Source organism: the organism of the source record quoted next, unplaced genomic scaffold, assembly GCF_019419815.1.
Source record: "Pyrus x bretschneideri cultivar Hongxiangsu unplaced genomic scaffold, Pyrus_bretschneideri_v1 Contig39, whole genome shotgun sequence".
NCBI lineage: Eukaryota > Viridiplantae > Streptophyta > Magnoliopsida > Rosales > Rosaceae > Pyrus > Pyrus x bretschneideri.
This window is the reverse complement of record NW_025999712.1, coordinates 4,633,164-4,655,100: the sequence shown is the minus strand read 5'-3', so window position 1 is coordinate 4,655,100 and position 21,937 is coordinate 4,633,164. Positions and strand designations below refer to the sequence as shown.

Here is a 21,937-nt window from a genome sequence, read left to right as displayed (position 1 = left end):
TCACCACTCCTTTTTTCCAACAAATCAAGCAAAAGATCAAGCAATTCTTCACCTCCTCTTCAACATTGCCTCCTGCATTTTTCAAGTTTTTCTTTCTCAATTCTTCACGTTTTGAAATAACCTTCCCCACCAATGCGTCGTATATCTCCTACGAGTGTCTTCAATTCTCTTCTCAAATCCCTGCAAATCCAACTTCTTGCAAAACCAAACAAAATCGGACAAATTAAACTCCCCAGAAATCCTTGTTACCTCTCTCACGACAAGCCTAGCTTCCTCGTCTCTGCCTTCACACTAGACCCCTTAAAATTGCCCAACATCATTTTGGCGATCACATTGTTGAAAAGCTTTGGTAATTCCATGGTGAGATCAACAGCTTCACCACTCTCAGCTTTTTTGGCCCGCAACCTCCAAAGCCTTGGGTACTCTTGGGTTAAAAATTGAAGCAAAGTTGCTGACATTACGGTTGCTTAGGATCATTAACGCTGAGGTTTATGATCAATTTATAGTAAGGCCATAGGGTGCAAATCCTGTGATAGAGTGATTGTAGGCCAGGCGTTCGATGGTTTGAGCACAGGATATGTAGGAGAGCTCGTGGGTTTTGAGGAACTCTTTCGCAATCTCTGGCGTGGTAACCACAATGCATGGGACGGAGCCAAGGTGGAGGGAGAATAAGGCGCCAAACCGCCGGAAGAAAGATCGGTGGAGGAGAGGGCCAAGGTGGAAGTGGCCAATGATGGGTAGGGCTAAGGGGCTTGGAGGGAGTTGGGTTTTTGATTTGGAGGTGAAGGCTGGACGATAAGAAGAGGGATGGTTAAGAGAATAGAGTAGAGGAAGGGGAGCTCGAGGACTGCCATTGTTAATTGTGAGAGGAAGAATAACGGTTGATAAGTTTTGGAAACTCTAAAGCGTGGTCCTTGACTCCTTATATGTGCATATGAAACGTGATCTTCTGTCTAAAAATGGTAATGTCCGATATACCAACGATTGAAATTATATTTTGTAAATTACATGATATAACAGTTGATGGTTGGATTTATTGTTTAAATTCTTAAAGAATGTATTCAATCATCAACCGTCACATCATGTTGTCCAGAAAATATGATCTCCCTGCAATTTTCAAAATATGGTCTATAAAATTATCTATTCTGAGGAAGGATTACAGTCAAATTTTTGCCCCTTGATTTTGCTTTATTTACCCACTGCTGCCACCAAATCTGTGTTGGGTTGGGGTAATTACTAAAAGTTAGGAGGGTAATATAGTCCGTAGGTTGAGGTGCGGGTGTAGGTTTGGTTATTTCCACACCAAAAATCGTCATCCTCTCTTCAGTAAATGGAATTAGTAGTAGCTGAACAGAGTTCCTCTCTGCAACTCCTCCTCCATTACTGCATTCGAATTTTCGACAATGGTGAGTAATTCAAACGCTTCTTCTGTTCGATCTTGTTTATTTAATTTAATTTGAATTCTTTCCGATTTTGTTTTCGGCGTATGGGTTATGAATTTCCATGTTTTCGGTACTTATATGCAGCTGATTGCTTTCCTTGCTTTTTATCCATACCGTTTGGTTCAAATAATGAAAACACGCATTGACCTGAGAAATCTTAAGAGTTGTTTACAAATTAGTAATTAACTTTGCTTTCCATCTCTGTTTCGTTATCTCTTCAATCCCTGATTTGTGAACTCTTCAATCCCTGCTTTGCGATCTCCGTTGGTTTTTCCACCAACCAATGAAGTGCCCGAAGTTTGAACATGAAATGCCCAGGAGGCCGCCCAGTGCAAGGTATCTTTTCTTTTTTAACTTTTAGCAATGTGGGCTTGACCTAGTTACTGTAATTGATAAATTATTAGTTTTGGTTGATGATTTACCTTGCGCTGGGCTTTAGTTGATGGGTTTTGCTTCCATTTGGTACTCGCGGGGTTATCCAATTAATTAGGTCAGTTTTTGTTTAATTGGGATTCTTAAATTTGATATTAGGGATTTTAATTTGATTGGGTTTTGGATTGCATTGTACACTGTTTCGGGTATCTTTAGCAAAATAGGATTTTTTTTTTTTTTTTTGGGGGGATTCTAGAAGTTCATGTAGTGCCTCTCTCTATTTGAGTTTGAGTTGGGGATGGTGGACGATGAGCAATTCGGAGATTTATCGCAGTGCAATTTGTCATTTCCACGGACCACCTATAATATTGGCTTTCATTTTGCTTCTTTTTCTTTGCCTATAGTAAAATATTATTGTTTATTTCCAAGATCTGAGTTTGTCATTCAGAAGAGATGCTTCATTCAGAAAATTGAAATTTCCCAAATCTTTGTTAATAGTTGTATCCCTTGCTGAAGGATTTAATTTTCGTGGATGTCTAATTTTGAGCTTTAAGTTTTCCATGTATGCAGCATTACTAGACCAAAAAAAGCGCAGTGTCGTGGAGTAATTAGGACTGTTTCTGTTCCTTTTGTTTTTTTTTTTTTTTTATGTTGAATTGACAAGTGGTTTTAAAAAATGGATAATTTTTTTACTGGGTTTAGTTTCTGTGTTTGGTTTGAGAGTCAATTCAGAGAGCTAAAAGGCAGTAAAGTTTGAATATTTACGTTTAATGTTGTACTGGGTTTGGATTAATTTTGTTTGTTTGATATTAGAAATTGAGTGATAGGGAATTCGCACTTTTCTCCCTTTTGAATAGCGTTTAACTCATTTCTCATTTTCTGTTTGGTTTCCAAGAAAATCAAGGGAAAAAAGGATAGAAGATTAATGAATTCACTGAATTGAGTTCTTTAAGTCCATTTATGATTGAAGTTATTCCCTTTGCTTTCATTTCTGTTTTGTTCTTTTGGGTTTCGAGCATGTTGAGGATGGTAAAATCAATTATTTTGATTTTGGAAGTCTACTTTGTTTTTCAGCTTTAGTGCTTGGGAGAAGCGAAAATGTGATTTCATGTATGGTGGTTGCATTTGTCTGTCATTTGAAAGGAATTCAGACAGAGAGAGAAGGGAGAGGGTAGATTTGTTGTCGGTGAGATTGAAGGATGGTCTGATGTATCCTTGCAGGTGAACTATATGCTCGCGCACCCTCATCCAGTGGAACCTGTAACTGATAGCTGCAGGTTTATCCTAATTCTCACTAAACTGGAGCGTATCTTTATCGGACTCCTCGTGTTAAAACGTCATGCGCCTACATTACTCTCAATAAGATTCCTTTACATTAAGTTTTACGTGTAGATTTTGATTTGTATCTGTGGTGACTGAATGTTATTTGTTTTGCAGATATTTTGTTCTACGTGTAGAGGGGAACATTGGTGAGCTTATATACTCTCTCATTGTTGCAGTCTCTAATGATTTAGTGAATCCTATTATCCTGTAGTTGGAACAATTCAAAGAGCGTTTTAGCCTGTATTTCCTTTCGTCATTGGCTCCTACGGTAGATTTTCCCCCTTACCCAGTTTACTGTTGTGCTTTTGACCTATAATCATACATAGGAGATACTGGGTGAGAATTTGTAGAAGGATGTTTTGAGAATCATCTGGAGAATACCTCTTTAATTCTCACTTTCTCCTTAAGAGTTGTACTTCTGGGCAGTGTGATGGGGAGATATTTTTAAATTCTTTCCAATTATAGTATAAGGTAGCATACTTTTCTTCTCGTGGTTCACCCATCTCTTGGTTATTTAAATTCTCATCAGCTCCGTTCACCCATCTTTTGGTTATTTAAATATTTATCAGCTCGGTTCCCTCATCTCTTGATCATTTAAATTCTTTAGAAATGCCTGTATTGATTTGTGATTTTGTAGGATTTACTCTGGTGAAATGTGTGTTATCTGCATTGATGCATTTTAGGGTGTGACTCTGTTCGTACTATCTTTGTAGTGCATCTTTCTGTACAAATTATTCATGCCTGTTGTGGACAAAGGTTCCAAAACCCAAAGCAAAGCGCAGACAATTTTTCTAGTATGATCTAAAATTATGGTCTACAAAATATTGTCTAAAAAATTATTAAAAAGTTGTGGTTTCATATATATATACTAAACGGACTTCAAACCAAAATAATTGTCTTTTTAGATGATCTTTAAATAATTATTAAAAGCATGAATGATTTCGATTATGATACATGTAATTATAAGTAGCCAAACAATATCCTTTAGCTATAGCTCTCTCATTGTAACATGTCACCCTATTTGATTTTTCCCTTTATACCCCAATTACGTAACCAGTTTTACCATTAAAGCTTATTTTTTGGGTACCCCTATGTATTCTAGACAAAATTTCACTTCACAACGTACACTTGATTCTATCTCACTTTATCCTTTGTAATTATTTTTCGTGTCACACGGTACCCCATTCCGTCAATTGGGTTGAGCATCAGTTTCATTAATATGGTAGGGGTCCTTTGATCTTTTCAACAGTGAATATAGTGATAGATTGAAGAAATTGTGAGTTTTAGGGATAATATTGTTTAGGGTTGCTAAGAAGGAAATTTGAGAATCACATAGGGTAATTTTTATGGTTTAAGATATCCCAAATGTAAAAATTGACTGAAAAAATCAAAGAGCCTTTGTCAAATCAACCAAACTAACGTCTCTTTGACCCAATTAAAGAAATAGAGTTAAGTGAAACACAATGGATGAGTACAGGAAACAAAGTGAGACATGACAAACTGTAGAAATAAAGTGAGACTTCATGTAATGTACATGAGGCTTAAGTAAGCCTTAATCATAAAAGTACTTATTATGATTTTTATGGGTCGAAAATGAAAACTTAATAGGGTGACATATGACTTAATGAGAGAGACAGATAAGGGCAGGGGTTGGTTTCTTACATGTAAAAAGTTATTCATCCATTTCAATGATATAGTGACATCATTTACCACACACAAACATCATAATGGGAATAATTCATTATCTTTATTATATTATGATTCTCTAAATCAAACAATCATGAGAATGTTATTTGTTATCAAAATAAACGCTAAAAAGCAACACAAACAAAGGAACAACCCACGAGCCCAAAATTAACTTATAAACAAGCAAAAGGGCCAAACACAAACTGAAAAACAAAAGGGCCAAACAAACAAAGCCGGCCCAAAAGGCAAAACATAACAGACAGCAACTAGAAAGATCCACTACTTCTGCCACCATAGAGAATTCCGATCTGCTCTAATCCTCACCCACAACCAAGCAACACCTCATCAAATGCACCATCCAATTCCGATCTGCTCCGCGAGCACATCCATAGAGTAAGGATAGCCAGCAACAAAGACAAAGAAGCCAACTATCAAGATGAAATCCGTGAAGACCCACAAACAACACTATCGAAAAAGGCAGATAGCAACAAGAAAGTGGTGGTGCTGGAAACACCCGAGCCACTAGAGCTCTACACACAATCTCAATAGGAAACATGGCTGAAAATCGAACCAAGGATAAACAAGAATGAGGCGTACCAGCGGGGTAAGAGACAAAACAAATTGGGAAACAAACAGGAGGAAGTAGTAGAAGAAAAGAGGAGAAGAACACAGCAGAGAAGGGCAGAAGAGAAGAAAACAGAAGAAGCAAAGGAAAGGAGGCAACCGACTCCAGCCGAAGTCGGAGTCGGCGCCTAAGAAGGTAGACAAGATGAAGACCCTCACCAAAGGGGAAAAGAAAACTCTCACAGAGGAGAAAATGTCTCTCACGGAAGGAGAGTTTTTTCTTGCACCCCTTTTAAGAATAGAAATAACATTATTTATCCATTTTCATGTAATTGTAAATAGAAAAGGTAAATTTGCCCAATAAGTTTGACACCCTCTTCAAGTCCTCAAACTTCTTTTTGATCAGAGTCTTCAAACATTTACAATCTGCTCACCTGCTTTATGGGTTAAGGATAAAACTCGGGATCAAAACGTGCCACTGGAATACAAATCAAATCATGGGCTCGTGGAGTTGTCACTCCTGGCCGTTCATCCATTTCCAGAACACGTTCATCACCGTTCGTATGCTTTTGATTTACCCCAACAACTTTCCAATCAAAGCACTGAACCATTGCACCAAGTAGGGCTGGCAGCATTTGCAGGGCTAGGTTTAAACCAGGGCATATCCTCCTCCCAGTCCCAAACGGAAGCAGCTGAAAATGTTGCCCCCTAACATCTAATGCACTCGCTCCATCTCCTCCACCACTGAGTGGTGCTAAGAATCTTTCAGGGTAAAAGTGCAAAGGATTTTCCCAATACTTTGGGTCCCTTCCAATGGCCCAAGCATTCACAAATAGCATTGTGTTTTCTGGGATCACATAGTTTCCAATGTTACACTTTTGTACACTCTTTCTTGGGATCATAGGCACAGATGGGTGCAGTCTCAGTGTTTCTTTTATGATGGCTTGTATGTATGGAAGGTTTGGACCGTCTGATTCTACAACTAGCCGTCTATTCCCAGCGACTCGATCAATCTCCTCCCTTGCTTTCTCCAGCACCTTCGGGTGGTTGATGAGCTCTGCTAGTGCCCACTCCATTGAAATGGCGGTTGTATCTGTACCTGCCGTGAAGAAATCCTGAAAAATCCAATTTCATTATTCTCCTAAAAGCCCTTTAATGTTAACTAACCTATCTGTTATATATAGCTCTAAATAATAGGAAAAGGCACTAAGGCGTTATGTGAAAAATTAAGCTTTGGTGTTATGCCTATGTACGCCTCATTCTCTTATTTTCTCACCCACTTTAATATGAAAATTTTATTGACAAAATTAACTTCACGCAAAATGACCTTGAAGACCTAAACAAAACAATATTCTAAAAATTAAACAGTAACAAAAGAGAATTCTTAACGTCTTGAAATTAAAATTTGATAAAACCACTTTTGTTTGCAAAGAGACCAAACAACACTCAATGACACCAAGAAATATCCAATTGCCCAAGTAAAATTGCAATCGTGCATCAGATTCCTCCTACCCACTATTCCGGACTTGAATATTTCCTTGATTTCAACGACACAATCATCAGAGAGCAACTAAAAAATAAGCGAATGGTTCATAGAGAATCTCACTTTAACATTTCTATTTGTTGTTTCAATAGCATATCCCCATAAGTTGACCTTTATTTAACATAATCGAACTGAAAGTCATACGAAAAAGAATTTTTACGTACAATGATTAAGGCCTTGATGTGCACTCTTGTAAATTCCACCTCCTCACACTCTGCACTCCCTTTTTCCAGTATATCGAGCAAAATGTCAAGAAAATCCTTCACCTCCTCGCCACCATTGCCTCCTTCATTTTTCATGTTTTTCTTTCTCAGTTCTTCACGTTCTGAAATAACCTTCTCCACCAACGCGTCAAATCTCCGATGAGTGTCTTCAATTCTCTTTCCAAATCCCTGCAAATCCAGCTTCTTGCAGAACCAAACAAAATCTGACAAATTAAACTCCCCAAAAATTCTTGTTACCTCTCTCACCACAAGCCTAGCCTCCTCGTCTCTGCCTTCAGCACTACTAGACCCCTTAGAATTCCCCAACATCATTTTTGCGATCACATTGTAGGAAAGCTTTGGTAACTCCTCAGTGAGATTAACTGCTTCACCACTCTCAGCTTTCTTGGCCAACAGCCTCAAAAGCCTTACGTACTCTTGGGTTCGAATCGAAGCAAAGTTGCTGACGCTACGGCTGCTTAGAAACTCGTTCAGGCTGAGCTTCTTGATGAATTTATGATAAGGTCCATAGGGTCCAAATGCAAGGGAGGAGTTGTAGGTGAGGCGCTCAATGGAGATGGACTGGAAGCGGGATATGAAGGAGAGCTCGTGGGTCTTGAGGGACTCTTTCGCGAGGTCTGGGGAGGAAATGACGATGCATGGGACAGAGCCAAGGCGGAGATAGAATAAAGGGCCGAACTGGAGGGAGAGTTTGTAGAAGGATTGGTGGATGAGAGGGCTGAGGAGGTGGAAGTGGCCGATGATGGGTAGGGCAAAGGGGCTTGGAGGGAGTAGGGTTTGGGATTTGGAGGCAGAGAGGGGTCGGAGAAGAAGAAATACGATGAAGAGAATTGAGAAGAGGGAGAGGAGCTCAACGACTGTCATGGCTTCTCCTTCTTGCTAGAGGAAGAATGGTTGACAAGTTGTATTCCAAAACATGGTCATTATATTATATGTACATAAACAAATACAAAGTCGTACCGTAGTCACCCAATCAGCCAAGGTTAGTTTCAGCTAACTTTCTCCTCTAAATTTTCACCGAACGCGTGCCATCTAATATTTGTACCAAACTTTTGCCAACAAACCCTAATTTCTCAATCTGCATCTCACTGCAAAAGTTCATTTTTGGGAATCCTTATCGCAGCTCAGCACTCTCCTACAAGCCTGTTGCATACTCCGACGCAGATTCTACGAGCCTCTTGCTTCTTGCTATCTCGTTTACTTAAGAACGAACTTGATATCTTAGGTGATCTTAGAAGCAACCTACAGTTTCCCAATCGAGCGCCAAGTCGGAGTATCGCTGATTGGGTCATGTCTGCTGGGATGTCTTGGCTCCTTTCCCTTCTGTATAATCTTGGCGATGCTGTACGACTTACAGCACTACGTGTATGGCTTAGAACCCTGTTTTACATGCCCAAACTCACCACTTTGTGCTGGATTACCACTTTGTACGTGAAAAGGTTTCTTTCGGCAGTCATCGAGCGTGCTTCCTTCCATCAGTTGATCATCTTTCCACACCCTTTTTCTATAAACTTCCTGTTAAGCTCTCGAATTAAAACAAAACTCCAACAAAAAATAAACCGAAAAATACATAATTTAATTTTCTCATTCAAACAAAATGTTGGTGACTAGTTCCCTAACTTCACAAACACCATAAACTACCAAAGTACACACAAAAGATAATAATGTTATATCTATTTCCCTGTAGTCAGTAAAAAATTGCAATCTGAACTAATCTATCCCCAATCTCAGAATCTCGAACTTATAAAGAGAGCACTCTTCCTTAAATTTGTTAACAGTATCGTCGTATAGAGCAGCTTCAGTTATCTACATGATCCACTCTTCCTACCTTTTCGTGTAGGAGTGGCAAGTATAAGTTAAATCTACCGTGCACTCCTATATTGTAAACCTTGTAGACTTGCCAGAAGCCTGAGAAAGAAAAAGGAGCAATAAGAAGTTATGAAACTACATTGGAAGTAATGTTAACTGTGGTAGGAGCATGCTTCAGCTCTGAACGGAAACTGAAAAAGAGGGAACTATCTGCGAGGGATGGAGCGAGAGACATGAGTAATGATAGTAAAGTCGTACAGCAAAGTGATTTTATTAGTAAATGCATCACAATCATAACCAAATGTGGATTAACGTACCATAGATGGGTGTCTTAGCACAGAAATAGTCCGGGTACTATTTCCCTGATCACCGGAAAGAAGAAGCCTCACGTGTGGAATGCTCTTCCAGGTCTGTCCAAGAGCTGGTTTTGGAATACCTTTCTCCCCACCCACCGTGTGATTGGTCACCTTCACATTTATTCCATTAAACCCTTTCAAATGAAATGTTTGTCATGTTTGAAAGCATGAACTTGATTTCAATTCAAATATTTTTCTCTCACGTTTAATTAATATAAAGACAAAAAAAAACGATAGCGGGGATGCAAATAATCTTCAAGTGATAAAGAACTGATCCGAACTACAAATTATATAACAACATCATACTTACTACAGCTAAAAATAATTTGTAGAACGACAGCTTCTCTAGGTTGATTTTAGTAAGAAAGTAATTCACTAAAGGTGAAAGATTATGTAAAGCTGAGAATTCTACACATCGTGTATCCAATGAAAACTTACCAGTACTGCAAGATTATGCTCGTGTGCTAACTTCTTTAACAGATATCCAGCAGATATCATCAAAGCACGTCCTGTAGTTATTCCCCAAGCATCAATAAATCAGCTCCCATCTTAACGAGTTAGAAACATGTAATATACCTACCGAGGTGAACCTTCCTTTTTCTTAATTATGGGAAAACATCATAAATATAAATTGAAGCAAACGACAAACTGAAGAAAACTGTTATCTGCATACAATGATGCATACCCTGTGAACCACTGTTCCCAAGAATCGGGGTGATTAGTGAAGAGATCGAATCAACAATAAGCAACCGCACCTGCTCTCCCTTCCGCATCTGGAACGAGTACATATGTTCAATAAACAGGGAATAGGAACTCTATCAAGAAATGGGAAAGGAAATGCCTCATGGCAATGTCAACCTGAGATGGCAAACTGAACTCTAGCCGGTGTAAGAGATTGAACATTGTAAAAATGTCAAACACAGGATGGCATAAAATGTTGTTCATTACTTTCTGAAAAACTCTTTGTCCAGCCTACAGATAAATTCAGTTCGGACAAATCAGACAATTTATTAGTTCACTAGGGTAAAATGGCTAGCTAAAACAAACAAAACACAGAAAATTTATTCAAAGTGATGTCGTATTGTTGTGACCTGATCAAAGGCATGGTCAGAGATATCACCAACAAAATGCACAATTCGTTCAGGTGAGAATGAGTTTCCTGTGTCCAGATAGACAACAGTACCCATGTGCTTCGTTGCAACATTTGCAGCAGATAGTAGGCAAACCTGAACAATACCAAGAATTTGAATATAATTTTGAGATATAAACGCTACTAATATCATACAGTTACTCATGGTATCACTACAAAGTTAAACATTGAACTATTGATCACAAAGTAGGTGCAACACAGTCTGCATAAGCAATGACAAAACAAATTGTGAAGTGCAATGACAAAACAAATTGTGATGTGTAAGCTGAAAATTTGAAATCATTGCCTTCACCAACTTATGTAATTGCTGAGAAACACGATTTACTTACTTGGGTTTTACCAGAGGAAGATGGACCGACAAGTTCAGTTACCTGCCCCTCACGCAATCCGCCTCTGAGTAACAAATCAATCCTGGTTTCACAACAATCCAAGAAACAGTACATTGAGTATTACTAATAGCAGTGAAAAGGAATAGGTCAGTGTGTGTTGACTAATCAAAAAGCATACCCTTCACACCCAGTTGATAATACACGTTTGAAATGCAAAGCATCATCTAAAAGCTCCAAACCATTCAACCATGGCTGGTGCTGAGAATCAATGACAGAGTGGACCTCAGTAATTCCCTGCTTAACCCATCACATGCATGATATGATTAATTGAATTGAAGGTGGATTTATGAACAGAAAACATGAATCTGTGATTACTAAAAAAAAGTGCTTATGGGAAAAACCTGCTTTAGCTTTTCAGATGTGGGATGTTGCTGAGCAGAACCAGCCAATTCATCGAGGTCGTGAATGAGGAAATCTTCCACTGCACCAAAAAAATCTCACAAAATTCAAGTTGGGTTCTTCATTTTCTCTATTGGGTATCAACTTCAAGAGACCCCAGATGTAAAGTTAGGTGCTTTTACTAGGACTGAAGCAAATTTCGAAATTGACGGAGCGGAATTATGGAACCCACCTGAGAAGATGCCATGGGAGGCGCAAAAGGTCTGGAAATTTGAGTCGATTACTGGGTGCTCTGCCTCCAGAGATTTCAAGGGTGCCATTTCTTTCGCAATACGAGTCGCGCGGTGCTTTTGGAAAAAGAGCTTTTGCAATTCCGACCGAGTTTCTCTTGGTTTTTGCTTTTACGGAATCGCAGAGACGAGTTTTTGTTCGAAGAGGGAATAGGAGCAACAGAAACGCTTTTCAGCACCGGGACTCTAGCTGTGTTGTGTAATTTGAGTTGCACTTGTAAATATTATTGAATATTGAGGATCTCTTGGTTTTTCATTTTGTTTTTTTAGTACAAGTGATATCCTAGTTTAATTTACAGTTCGAAGTTTGCCTTTGGGCTAACCATAAAATTATAGTTCGAATTTATCTTTTGAAGAGAATCGAATTTAAAATTCATGAAAAAAATATCACTAAACTGTAGTATTAAATAGCGCCCTACCAAGCCTTCGTGTTCTTGCAATAATCTAACAAGCCAAACGTTAAAATTGCATTACCAAAATTTGGAAGCACTTCAACATTTTTTTTTGTCAATCCAAGATAATATCAACATCCAACATTCCAACATGCAAAACCATCTGAATTAATTAGAGCAAGAAATTGCTAGAAATTTTTATACCAAATAAGGCAGGTCCAAAACTATACAACTAGAAAAGAAGATTGAAAAATTAAAAGGCAGAAATCCTACGAGCAAAAAGCTATTTTATTTGGAGTCTGGAGACTCTGGACCATGGAACTAGGCCTGAGCTCGATCTGTTCACTTGGGTGGAGGGAAGAAGATTGCATCAGAAGTCCTCTTCGAACGGAAAAGTTTCTCTGTTTCCGAATCCACGTTGAACGCAGCCTGGAGCACCTGAGGAGATAGAGCCTTCCAGCACCCAATGCTTCCAGCCAAGTGGGTGAATATTGGGCTGCAGCGAAGTAATTAAATGAATTAGCAACATTCAACAGCAATCGATAAACTTCTGGTGTAAAACATTGTCAACTCTCTCGAATTAAGTTTTCTGTGTGTGGTGGGAATAAATGTATGTGTGTGTTCCAAGCAACAGGATGTTATAAATGCAGAGAAAAACATAATTCAACTAGCTGAGCCTAAATCAAGAATATCGAAAGCGTAATTATGCAAGAAGAAAAAAGCAGATTAGGGGCAGGTAAAGCAATGCAGAACATATCGGATAATGTAAAGAGGAAAAACTTACTTGGGAGTAGTGATGATAGAAAACCATTCCAAGCCCTCTGGATCAGCAATCTTTGACACAACAAAGAACCTAGGAACGATGAAGAGATTACCGGCTTTGATGGTAGTTTCCAACACCCTCTTACCGTCAACACCAACAACCTGGACACGGCCACTGCCCCTAACAATATAAGTCACCTGCAGAGCCGAGTCACAAGAAAATCCAGGGGAGCACATGGCACTTCCGTCCAACCTCACAAGGTCAGCACCAAGCCCAACCTCACCGACCAAAGGAAGGTTTTTGGTATTCAAGACCACAACTCTTCCACCACCCTTAATGTCAACATCCAGGGGAGCCTCTTCGCAGTTCAATGTCATACCATCACGGTGTTCCTTCTTTGGCTCGGGCAAGGTAACTCCGCTCAACTTGACAATGCCCTTGCCGGATTGCCTGCCAACAAGAGTCTTCACAACACTCTCCTCCAAATCCCATGCCCGACCGACAAACTCAGTTGAGAAGCCAGTGAAAATGGCGTTGGAGCCATTGAGATAGAAGTCGGTAAACTCACCCCTCTTGTGAGCTTTTGAAGTGTCACCCAAGAAAAGAACAACGAACTCAGTGTCCTCCTTGTTGTACCACCAAGTGACAACTCCGAAAGGGAGGGCAATGGCATCACCCTTCTTTACTGGAAGAACCCTCTCTTCCTTCTCAGGGAGGACAATTCCGACTACACCAGTACCTAAAAGAACAAATCCCAGAAAATAAAAAACACTATTATAACAAATTAAAACCCACATTATCTTATTTGATCATAAAGTTAATCACAGTTCATCTACGAATTTCATGATTCACAAAGATAATCTTAGAAAATAAAATATAAAAAAATTAGTTTAAGCCATATGATCTTAATGATGAAATATGGACTATTCACATATAAAATTCATGATCCAGATCAATCCAATCAGAAAAAACAAATAAGATCAACCCGATCATAAAAAAATATTAATTAATGAATTAATCGCACGAACAGAAGAGAAGATTGTATACCTTGGAGGACATAAGCGACCTGGTTGGAATCAGAGTACTTGGGGAGAGCGAACCCGTCCTTCTCCAGAGCGAGCTTGGCGGCGCCGATGTTACCTTCACGGAGCATGGGAAGCTCCGACGGTGACCAGGCAAAGTAGGAGCCACCATCGCCGCCGTACACCTTCTTGGCCAACTTGGGTGAAAGATCAAGCTCCATTCTTTGCGATTATTTTCACGAACCCAGAAAAACCCAAAAGCGAGAGAAAAGTGATTGATTGAATGAATGATTGAATGCGATCGAACGGTAAGGAAGGCGTGTGTTGGGGGGTGTATATATAGTGGGGTTGAGCGGGTTTGGAGGTACGACATCCAGTTGGAGAGAGATTAGGGAGGGAGGAGGAAGGAGGTAGAATCTGATGAGGAGAGGGATTGTGAGTTCGGATTGGATTAAGGATAAAAATGGATAATCTGATCAATTTCTCATGATTAAAAGAGGATTAGTGGGACAGATGAGATTGGATATAATCTTGCTTTCTTGTCGATATATCTACTGTTATGTCTAAAATATTTGATTGGATTTTAACTAGACAGATAATGTGATTCTATTTCATATTTCAATCCTAACATTAGTTGCAAGATTTTAGTTTAATAAAACTCTATGATTTTTAGATTTTTTGGCTTTGTTCTCGCCAATAGTTGCATTGAGTGACAGATATACAGGGGACTAAAGTGGTATCGGGACCAAGATGGTCCAGGACCACTTCAAATAAGCGTAGCGTAGTAAATGAATGAATAATGAGAAGGAGGGTGAATTTGCGGATTTTCATTAATTATTATGTGTTTAGAATATGATTAGGAAAAGGATTATGGGTTAATTCGGATGAAATTTAGGATAAGTAAGATGTAATTACATTGGTACTTGGAGTCCCTCTAGTTCTCTGCGACTTTGATTTGGGATGAGGGTGGATTATCTGTGAAGTATTTAAGTACGATTAGAGGATAGTTCGTATTACAAGATAATCTATTTTTAAGGTAATATGGAGACCAACTTTTTAAAACAACATATTTGTCCTCTTTATTTTATTTTATTTTATTTTTAAAACAATAGCTTTTTATAAATTAATCCACAACACTATAATTTGTAAAATAAAATAAATAAAAAAACTATATCAATAATTATTATTGTAATAAAAAAGAATAGTTTATCCTTTCCATGCCTTCATTTTAAATTGTAGCAAACAGCCTAAATAAATAAAATATTAAGCACATGCTTGTATTATACAATTGTGCTCGTATTATATTTGTGTCGTGACTAATAAGACATTTTTTAACGTTACAAAAAAAAGTACCGCTACAAGATAATCGATTTTGCTTTATTTATAAGATGCTTGTAAAGACTTTAAAAATAATTCTAAAAAGCAAATAAAAAACACCAAAAGTTGGGAATAAATTCACCAATTGTATAAAGTTGGGAATACATTCCTTATAGATATGAGATTAGGTGTGATTTTTTTTTAAGAGGAAGCACCATGGATTGTCATCCAAGTCTTATAAAGAAAGAGATTCAAGGTCATACGTAAGAGCTCGTAAAATTAATAATACTTTGTTTTTTTTTTTTTTTGGAAACAAGTACAATATTCATTAAAACAATTCAGAATTCATACAAACTGAGGATATGTAAAAAGCATGTAGAGATATCGGGACAACTCAGATTCTAATCAGCATGTTGTTAGAGAGTTGCAGAGCAATGTAATTATTATTATCAGAGTTTAGATGAATGGAAATTAAACTCAAAATTAAAAGAAAAAACAATAAAAAAGTGTGTGATTCGTACAAACTGAGGATACATAAAAAGCATGTAGAGATATCGGGACAACTCAGATTCTAATCAGCATGTTGTTAGTGTCACATCCCGGCCCGGGCGGGACCACTTCCCGGGCCCGACTCCACTACCGTAGCACGATATTGTCCGCTTTGGGCTTACCATTCCCTCACGGTTTTGTTTTTGGGAACTCACGAGCAACTTCCCAGTGGGTCACCCATCATGGGATTGCTCTAGCCTCCTTCTCGCTTAACTTCGGAGTTCCTACGGAACCCGAAGCCAGTGAGCTCCCAAAAGGCCTTGTGCTAGGTTAGGATGGGAATATACATTTAAGGATCACTCCCCTGGGCGATATGGGATGTCACAGTTAGAGAGTTGCAGAGCAATGTAATTATTATTGTTAGAGTTTAGATGAATGAAAATTAAACTCAAAATTAAAAGAAAAAACAATAAAAAAGTGTGGCTGCTGGGATTCGAGCCCAGGTCTCCACGGCCACAACGTGGAATTCTTACCACTAAACTACAGCCACTTGGTTGTTCAATGTTGTCCACTTTTATTATATGTAACATAGGCAGTAAACCCCATCACCCAAACCCCTCACCGGCTGACGTTCGTATCTTTACTAATCGGGTCCATCGATAATCAAATAGAAAATACACTTGCCAAATTTGGTCAAATTTATTTGTTGTAGATTTTCTTTAATTTTTTACATATTAGGAGGGATGAGATTATGATTGAACCCACACTAAAGTGTATAGACATTCTTTTTTACCGCTAATGCGACAAAACGTTAGTTGCTTAGAATAGATGGATCGAAGAATATTTATTTATCCCACCGATGCATATTTTCAGAACACGCGTTGATTTGACTTAATGTTTGACATCAATGTCAAAGTACAATAGCGTCTCAAGTAGTACCTAGGGCTAAATTAGGCAGAAATTAGTTTGTTATCAATATGTTGCAAGACGTAACATTACAGCCGGACCTGATATTGTGATTATTACAATCTACTTTGTTTTTCTATTCCCTCCCCTAAATATACATATGTTACCTGAAAAACAATAAAACAATATGCACACACAACACTGATGAAATCCAACTTCTCACATCTTTCTGAGCTTCCCTTGAGAGAATAAAGATACGTTAATCACAATAAGAAACCAAAACAACCACCAAAAATCATTTAATTAAACACTGTCGTCCCTAATCGAAACAGTAAACCAATTATTACAATCCTTATCAAGCTGGGGTCACAGGAAGAGAAAAATCATTAAGAGGAAGAGATGAAAATACTCCAGGGTGGCATTATCCAAAACTTTCTTCTTTTTTTGTTCTTCTATTTCTACTCGAAGGAAATGTCGCTTGCACAGTTGCGTTATACATTTTTGAGCCGTGTATTCCAAAACGTATGTAAGAATAAAACGAAACATTCTTGTTCCTCTAGTTAGTCTATGATTAATCCTCCCTATGGAGACGTAGGCCTCCAAGAATCTTTGGTCTCCATTGAGACCTCTTGCGTGCGGTATGCATGCGTGTGATCTAGAGTATATTTAGAATAATTTCACTGCATCGAAGGCCTGTTCGCAGGTTGCAGCTTGACATTTGTAAAACCAAAGCTGCCCATTGGTCAAAGTTAGAGGTAGGTACCTAGTCCGACGTATTGTGGCAACCGTTAAAACCCAAACACTATCAAGGGATCCCCTTCACTGGACTCAAAGCTCCATTCTGAATTTGTTGGGAAGGTGAAGGCTTCGTTCTCATGAAGCTTTTCGCATATAGGGAACCAAAGACAACAACCTGGTCATTGTAACAAAAGTGGCGTTATTTGGGCTTTTGGGGAAACAAAACACAAATACAAAAATTACTAGGTTTGAGGTTGAGGCTTACAGCTCCCATCCACTGTTCCCAGCTAAGGGGGTGCGAAAACCACAGGCACGATAGCAAAATGCTGGCCAGCTTCAATACCAAAGAGAGAGACACCATTAATTAGAAGCACTAATAACGAAGAAGTGGGAACGCTTACAAGGATTATTTTGGAGAGATATGACTTACCTGTCTTGTGGTCATTATTGTGGCAAATGTGAGAGCACCAAAAGTGCGAATTGTGTAAGAAATAAAAAACTGGCTCGCTGTTGCTACCTGCAACACAAAACACTTATAAACCAGGAAGGAAAAGAAAAGGAAACCAACAGACAGAGGAGAAGACACGACAAGAAAAAGAAAAAATTTGGCAGTGGGAAATGAGAAAAACTTAAACAACGGCCACTAGCCCTAAAAAAACTTAGAAGCATCTGCTAAATAAATACAAAGTAATTAAACATGTAACATTAACAGATACCATAATAGCAAGGAAAGATCTCTTACGGTGGAAAGCAATGCAATGTCGAAGAAACAATCATTGTGGCTAGAAACAAAATGAATTGCTGGCAGAAGTTGACCTTGTAATAGAAGACCTGAAAATTTAGCAGAATCAACAACTCATCGCTAAAAGGTTAAATAAATAAACTCAAATGCTAAAAAAAAAATATAAAGGAGGTGGTACGTGCAGATAAGTTTAAGCAACAGAAAATATATTCAAACACCATTGAACCAGTGATCAACCAGTGGCTCAAGCGGCACGTAGTACACACATAGTAGTAATATTCACAACCTTCAGTGGACACACAAACATATGCGTGGATAACTTTGAAGTTGGATTACAAGCAAGATAATGATACGAAATCCGCAACATAAATTGTGACAACATATGAACACTGAATCCTGGTAAGCAATATGAAGCATAGACGACCCTGCCCTCTGTGTGATTAGTAACTACTTATGGAGCAACAAGATCTGAATAAGAATATTACCTGTCAGGCTGAGAACACAAGAACAGAAAGTGGTGTAAAATATTTGATTGTGTATCTCCATATCATAGCCCTTAAATAGCTTATCTTGGAATGTGCTTGTAAATCCATCAAACCTATCAGACAAAGAAAGGAGCATCTTAAATCTATAAATTTTTGGCTCCAAGTATCTTGTTTCAAATATTCTCAATGTCATTGATTTTTTTTATTGGTCAAATTCTCAGTGTTATTACTATACGCTGTAAAAAGTAAAGAAAAGAAAAATAGACAAAAGCAAAATCATCCACACTGCCAGTGCTGCACTCATAATCAATTGCAAGGAGGCAAACTTTAAACTACTAGTTTTGTTATGGTTTGCTTCTGTAAGGGAGCGTTAATTCATTGTAAATTATTGTTACCCTAGCAACTAAGCATCAAGACATGGAGATAAAGTTTGATGGCACATTTTTAGTAAAATAGGCATATATTAATATTTTTGAATTGGTAGAAGTGGATTTAGTCTGTTCATCTCAGCAGCTAGCAACAAATTCTTTTTTGACAAATCATAACCATCTAATAAACAGAGGGTTCACGTTAATACCCAAGATAACCAACCATAAGGGAAATGCCCCAAATGGTATTTTCTCTTCCTCTACCGTATATATCAGATGGACCAATGTCAGCAGATCCTGCCTACATTCAAAAGCACAAACAATTAGTTCTATTTAAATCAAAGAACATTTTTCTCATTAGAATCATCACCAGCTCACAAAACAGCCACATACATGAACATATATGGAATTTTCTCTAATTAATTAGACCATTTTCAGAAAACAAGCAAGGGAGTATTCATTAATATCTCGTTGCTAAACAATAGAATTTCAGGGATACTAAGCGCACTCTATTTACTTTCAAATTCGCTCACAGAGTACGTATATAAGATACTCAAGTGTGGTAAGGCAAAGGTACATGGCACTGTGATCATACTAAGATATGACGAAGCTAGCATGTAAACAGCAGTCACCCAACTGATTGTAATAAACAACCTGAACTGGAATGAATCTTTGGCTTTGAAACTGAGAGGTGGTAATTCTGGGAGTTCTATGGCCAACTATGAAACTAAATAGGAAACATCTTCAACTAACAAATATTTCATTCCTACAATAGTATCACCGAGCACCATACAGCAGCCATTGTACAAGAAACATGGGAGGCATAAGAGTACTTATATGTATTCTAGTTTTGCAAGAGATTCCACATAGAAAAGAAAGGAAATGGAAATTTATAGACATGGATGCAAAGTGGTAGCATGCTGGCATTGGTTGCAAGTTCCTAATGTACCGTCATCCGTATGTGCATGGCTGAAAGGGAAATCTAAAGAAACTTGCAGCATGAATCAGAGACCATGGTCACTTACGAGTATTACAAAAAAGTGGCATGCTAACAATTAAGACCACTTTTCAAAACAATCCTTTGTATGTGCACACCTCAGTGGAAAATTTTAAAGAATTCGACAGGGAATCAAACCATACCGGATATAGAATGAATATTGAACAGCCCACTGTCACTAGAAATGCCAAAAAATAGTCCGGTCCCCTATATTTCTTTTGCATAATGATAGTGCCCCAAACCTGCATAAACAATAACCGCATGAATTGGCAAACCAAAGAACACAAGATCCTATGTCCCTCATGAAAAAGATACTGAAGTTTCTCAATTAGTCTCTTCACTATTAGGTCACACCTCAAGCCCAACTTCCACACGTTCAACCATTTGGAGCTCACTGATCAATCAAGCATGTTTAGACGTTGAGAAAAACTTGTCACTCGTGCAAGTTTACCCATTTTTTCTTATCCAGCACACTAGATAAGTTGAATGCTCCAAGCATTTTTTATAGTTTGAAACTTCAAATTCGAACAACATGTTACTCAGCTTGACAATAAATCATGACAAAAATTAACCAAACAGATAAAACTACTCAGAAATAGTACAATGAAGCACCATAACTGATCAAACTGTATTTTCTTACCATCACAGGTATCATCTTGGCGCATTTCGCAAGAGTTTGAACCGGAAAGCTGACATATTTGAGAGCCTGCGGCCACCGAAATGTACGAAATCAATCAAAAACTATATAAAAAAAAATTACACATTCTGCAAAAAAATTAAAGACCGCAGCTCTCACCTCATATTGACATGTAGTCGTTAGTATGTTCGAAATCGATACAAGGCAGTACTTGTGAACCGGAGCGACGGGATCCAGAGCCTTCTTTCTCGCCAACAAAGCACCGGCGGAGACCGCCGACGTCATGATGCGGTTGCAGAAGACGAGGAAAAGCGAGTACTTGAAAAACGCCTTGTCGTCGCCGTACGGCACTCTCATGATCTTCTCCTGCAAGAAATCGAAGCAAAAGATTCAACATTTCCGCCACGAAAACGGAGGTCGATCCGAAGGATAAGAGAAATGCGAGGGAATTAGGAACCTGGAGAACGCCGTAGGTGACGAGCGTGGTCATGATTCCGGCCACCGCGAAAACCCCTTTCCACAGCTTGCTCGGCTGCGGAGCGCCCGGCAACGGCGTCGTTTCGGCCATAGCACGATGGGGAAGAGTGTAGCTGAGTGGAGTTCGCCTGGGAGCTTGTGTCGAATACGGTGCCGTTAGGTCGCCGGATAAATGGCGCGGGGCCCGAGAGTTGGGATCAAATAGAGTAGGGAGAGAGCTAGGGGGACACGTGGCGCATTTAGCAGCAGCGGCGACCAGCGCATCGGAATTGCCGGCGGCGATTTCTCTGTAATGTGTGTTGTGTGGAAGACTGTTGTTTCCCAGGCTTTTGAAAAGTGTGGACACGTCAGCAGCCTCTCCCTCGCTCAGGTTCCCAAGACTGGAAAATTCTGACAATGTTTATTCTTCTACAGTACAAGATCGACCGTTGATTTGGTCAAATAATAATTTTGAAGAGTTTTTATTTTTATTTTTTAACAAGTGATATTATATACCCTAAAAGGAAATTGTGGGTTTATACTAGAAATAATATTGTTCAAATTCGTCGTCGACGAAAATTGAATTTAAAATCTTTCATTTATAAATTAAAAGTAATATCACTAAATCGTAGTATTAAATAATAATTTTGAAGAGTTTAATAACTAAACTATAATTATTTTTCTAGAACAAGATTATAATTTGTTTAAGTCCAATCCAACTGACACTATCGCTTTCTTTTTTTCTACTTTGTCGTCAAACTAACCTAAAAATCTTACATAAATAATGTACAAATTTATTAAGTTTTGGATAACTCCTCTGAGTGCAAAAGAGCCAGACCACCTGTAAAATTAGGAAAAAAATAATTTAACATTTTCAGAGGTCATGAAGAGGCATTGCTTTAGGCCACAAACTTCAAGCCTACAATCTGCAGGGCCAAGGCCATGACACAGTCCATGCCAATGGAGAACTCGGACTAGCGGTTGATTTTCGTGAATATGGGATCGGTGCCCAAGTCAGGCATACAAATTCTTATATTGTCAGACTATCAATCTAGAATGCATATTTACAATCGGTTATAAGAATATTTTTATGGACGTGTATATGAAGTGCGACTTACAAACTATTGTTTAAATAATT

General features: G+C 38.5%; 4 protein-coding genes, 1 long non-coding RNA gene and 1 other non-coding gene across 8 annotated transcripts; 1 reads left to right on the top strand and 5 right to left on the bottom strand.

Moving 5' to 3' along the window:
• The first annotated feature begins 1,296 nt into the window (after window positions 1-1,296).
• Window positions 1,297-3,634, top strand: LOC125468550. The gene is made up of 4 exons (XR_007250952.1): window positions 1,297-1,406; window positions 1,732-1,778; window positions 2,889-3,091; window positions 3,252-3,634. It is a non-coding gene; the product is annotated as an uncharacterized LOC125468550 (long non-coding RNA).
• A 789-nt stretch (window positions 3,635-4,423) lies between these two features.
• LOC103929063 (licodione synthase-like) lies at window positions 4,424-8,588 on the bottom strand. The gene is made up of 2 exons (XM_048564510.1): window positions 7,095-8,588; window positions 4,424-6,502 (listed from the first exon to the last, which is right to left on the bottom strand). Exons 1-2 carry the CDS (start codon window positions 8,016-8,018, stop codon window positions 5,834-5,836), a joined length of 1,593 nt encoding a protein of 530 aa, XP_048420467.1. The 5' UTR covers window positions 8,019-8,588; the 3' UTR covers window positions 4,424-5,833.
• A 133-nt stretch (window positions 8,589-8,721) lies between these two features.
• Window positions 8,722-11,694, bottom strand: LOC125468549 (DNA repair protein RAD51 homolog 4). 3 transcript variants are annotated; one of them, XM_048564512.1, is made up of 10 exons: window positions 11,430-11,694; window positions 11,200-11,279; window positions 10,977-11,092; window positions 10,799-10,880; window positions 10,411-10,545; window positions 10,178-10,291; window positions 10,005-10,092; window positions 9,758-9,828; window positions 9,281-9,430; window positions 8,722-9,173 (listed from the first exon to the last, which is right to left on the bottom strand). In XM_048564512.1, the coding sequence occupies exons 1-10, from the start codon at window positions 11,515-11,517 to the stop codon at window positions 9,138-9,140; spliced, it is 960 nt and encodes a 319-aa protein (XP_048420469.1). In that variant the 5' UTR covers window positions 11,518-11,694; the 3' UTR covers window positions 8,722-9,137. The 3 variants fall into 3 exon arrangements, 2 of the variants coding, with proteins under 2 accessions (XP_048420469.1, XP_048420470.1); XM_048564513.1 differs by having other exon boundaries at window positions 8,722-9,062; XR_007250951.1 differs by lacking the exon at window positions 8,722-9,173 and having other exon boundaries at window positions 9,360-9,430; window positions 9,993-10,092.
• Window positions 11,695-12,031: 337 nt separating this feature from the next.
• LOC125468548 (glutelin type-D 1-like) lies at window positions 12,032-14,202 on the bottom strand. The gene is made up of 3 exons (XM_048564511.1): window positions 13,690-14,202; window positions 12,664-13,381; window positions 12,032-12,375 (listed from the first exon to the last, which is right to left on the bottom strand). Exons 1-3 carry the CDS (start codon window positions 13,883-13,885, stop codon window positions 12,222-12,224), a joined length of 1,068 nt encoding a protein of 355 aa, XP_048420468.1. The 5' UTR covers window positions 13,886-14,202; the 3' UTR covers window positions 12,032-12,221.
• Window positions 14,203-15,948: 1,746 nt separating this feature from the next.
• TRNAH-GUG lies at window positions 15,949-16,020 on the bottom strand. The gene has a single exon. It is a non-coding gene; the product is annotated as a tRNA-His (tRNA).
• A 599-nt stretch (window positions 16,021-16,619) lies between these two features.
• On the bottom strand, window positions 16,620-21,219 carry LOC103929056 (UDP-galactose/UDP-glucose transporter 5B). Its single transcript, XM_009338204.3, has 10 exons — window positions 20,801-21,219; window positions 20,503-20,709; window positions 20,347-20,412; window positions 19,850-19,948; window positions 18,919-19,010; window positions 18,342-18,454; window positions 17,857-17,945; window positions 17,545-17,631; window positions 17,380-17,448; window positions 16,620-17,289 (listed from the first exon to the last, which is right to left on the bottom strand). Exons 1-10 carry the CDS (start codon window positions 20,909-20,911, stop codon window positions 17,182-17,184), a joined length of 1,041 nt encoding a protein of 346 aa, XP_009336479.2. The 5' UTR covers window positions 20,912-21,219; the 3' UTR covers window positions 16,620-17,181.
• Window positions 21,220-21,937: the final 718 nt, after the last annotated feature.

Excerpts from the sequence above, each read along its gene's own strand:
- LOC125468549 (XM_048564512.1), bottom strand. The coding sequence starts at position 11,517 with ATGGCACCCTTGAAATCTCTGGAGGCAGAGCACCCAGTAATCGACTCA. Across the intron at positions 11,093-11,199 it reads CATCTGAAAAGCTAAAGCAG|GGAATTACTGAGGTCCACTC; the intron begins GTTTTTCCCATA and ends TGGGTTAAGCAG. Across the intron at positions 9,431-9,757 it reads AGCATAATCTTGCAGTACTG|GTGACCAATCACACGGTGGG; the intron begins GTAAGTTTTCAT and ends ATAAATGTGAAG.
- LOC103929056 (XM_009338204.3), bottom strand. The coding sequence starts at position 20,911 with ATGGCCGAAACGACGCCGTTGCCGGGCGCTCCGCAGCCGAGCAAGCTG. Across the intron at positions 17,632-17,856 it reads ACATTGCATTGCTTTCCACC|GTAGCAACAGCGAGCCAGTT; the intron begins GTAAGAGATCTT and ends TTTGTGTTGCAG. Across the intron at positions 17,449-17,544 it reads CAATAATGACCACAAGACAG|CTGGCCAGCATTTTGCTATC; the intron begins GTAAGTCATATC and ends TTGGTATTGAAG.
- LOC125468548 (XM_048564511.1), bottom strand. The coding sequence starts at position 13,885 with ATGGAGCTTGATCTTTCACCCAAGTTGGCCAAGAAGGTGTACGGCGGC. Across the intron at positions 13,382-13,689 it reads GGTCGCTTATGTCCTCCAAG|GTACTGGTGTAGTCGGAATT; the intron begins GTATACAATCTT and ends TTGTTCTTTTAG. Across the intron at positions 12,376-12,663 it reads TCTATCATCACTACTCCCAA|CCCAATATTCACCCACTTGG; the intron begins GTAAGTTTTTCC and ends ACTTCGCTGCAG.
- LOC103929063 (XM_048564510.1), bottom strand. The coding sequence starts at position 8,018 with ATGACAGTCGTTGAGCTCCTCTCCCTCTTCTCAATTCTCTTCATCGTA. Across the intron at positions 6,503-7,094 it reads ACATCAAGGCCTTAATCATT|GATTTCTTCACGGCAGGTAC; the intron begins GTACGTAAAAAT and ends TGGATTTTTCAG.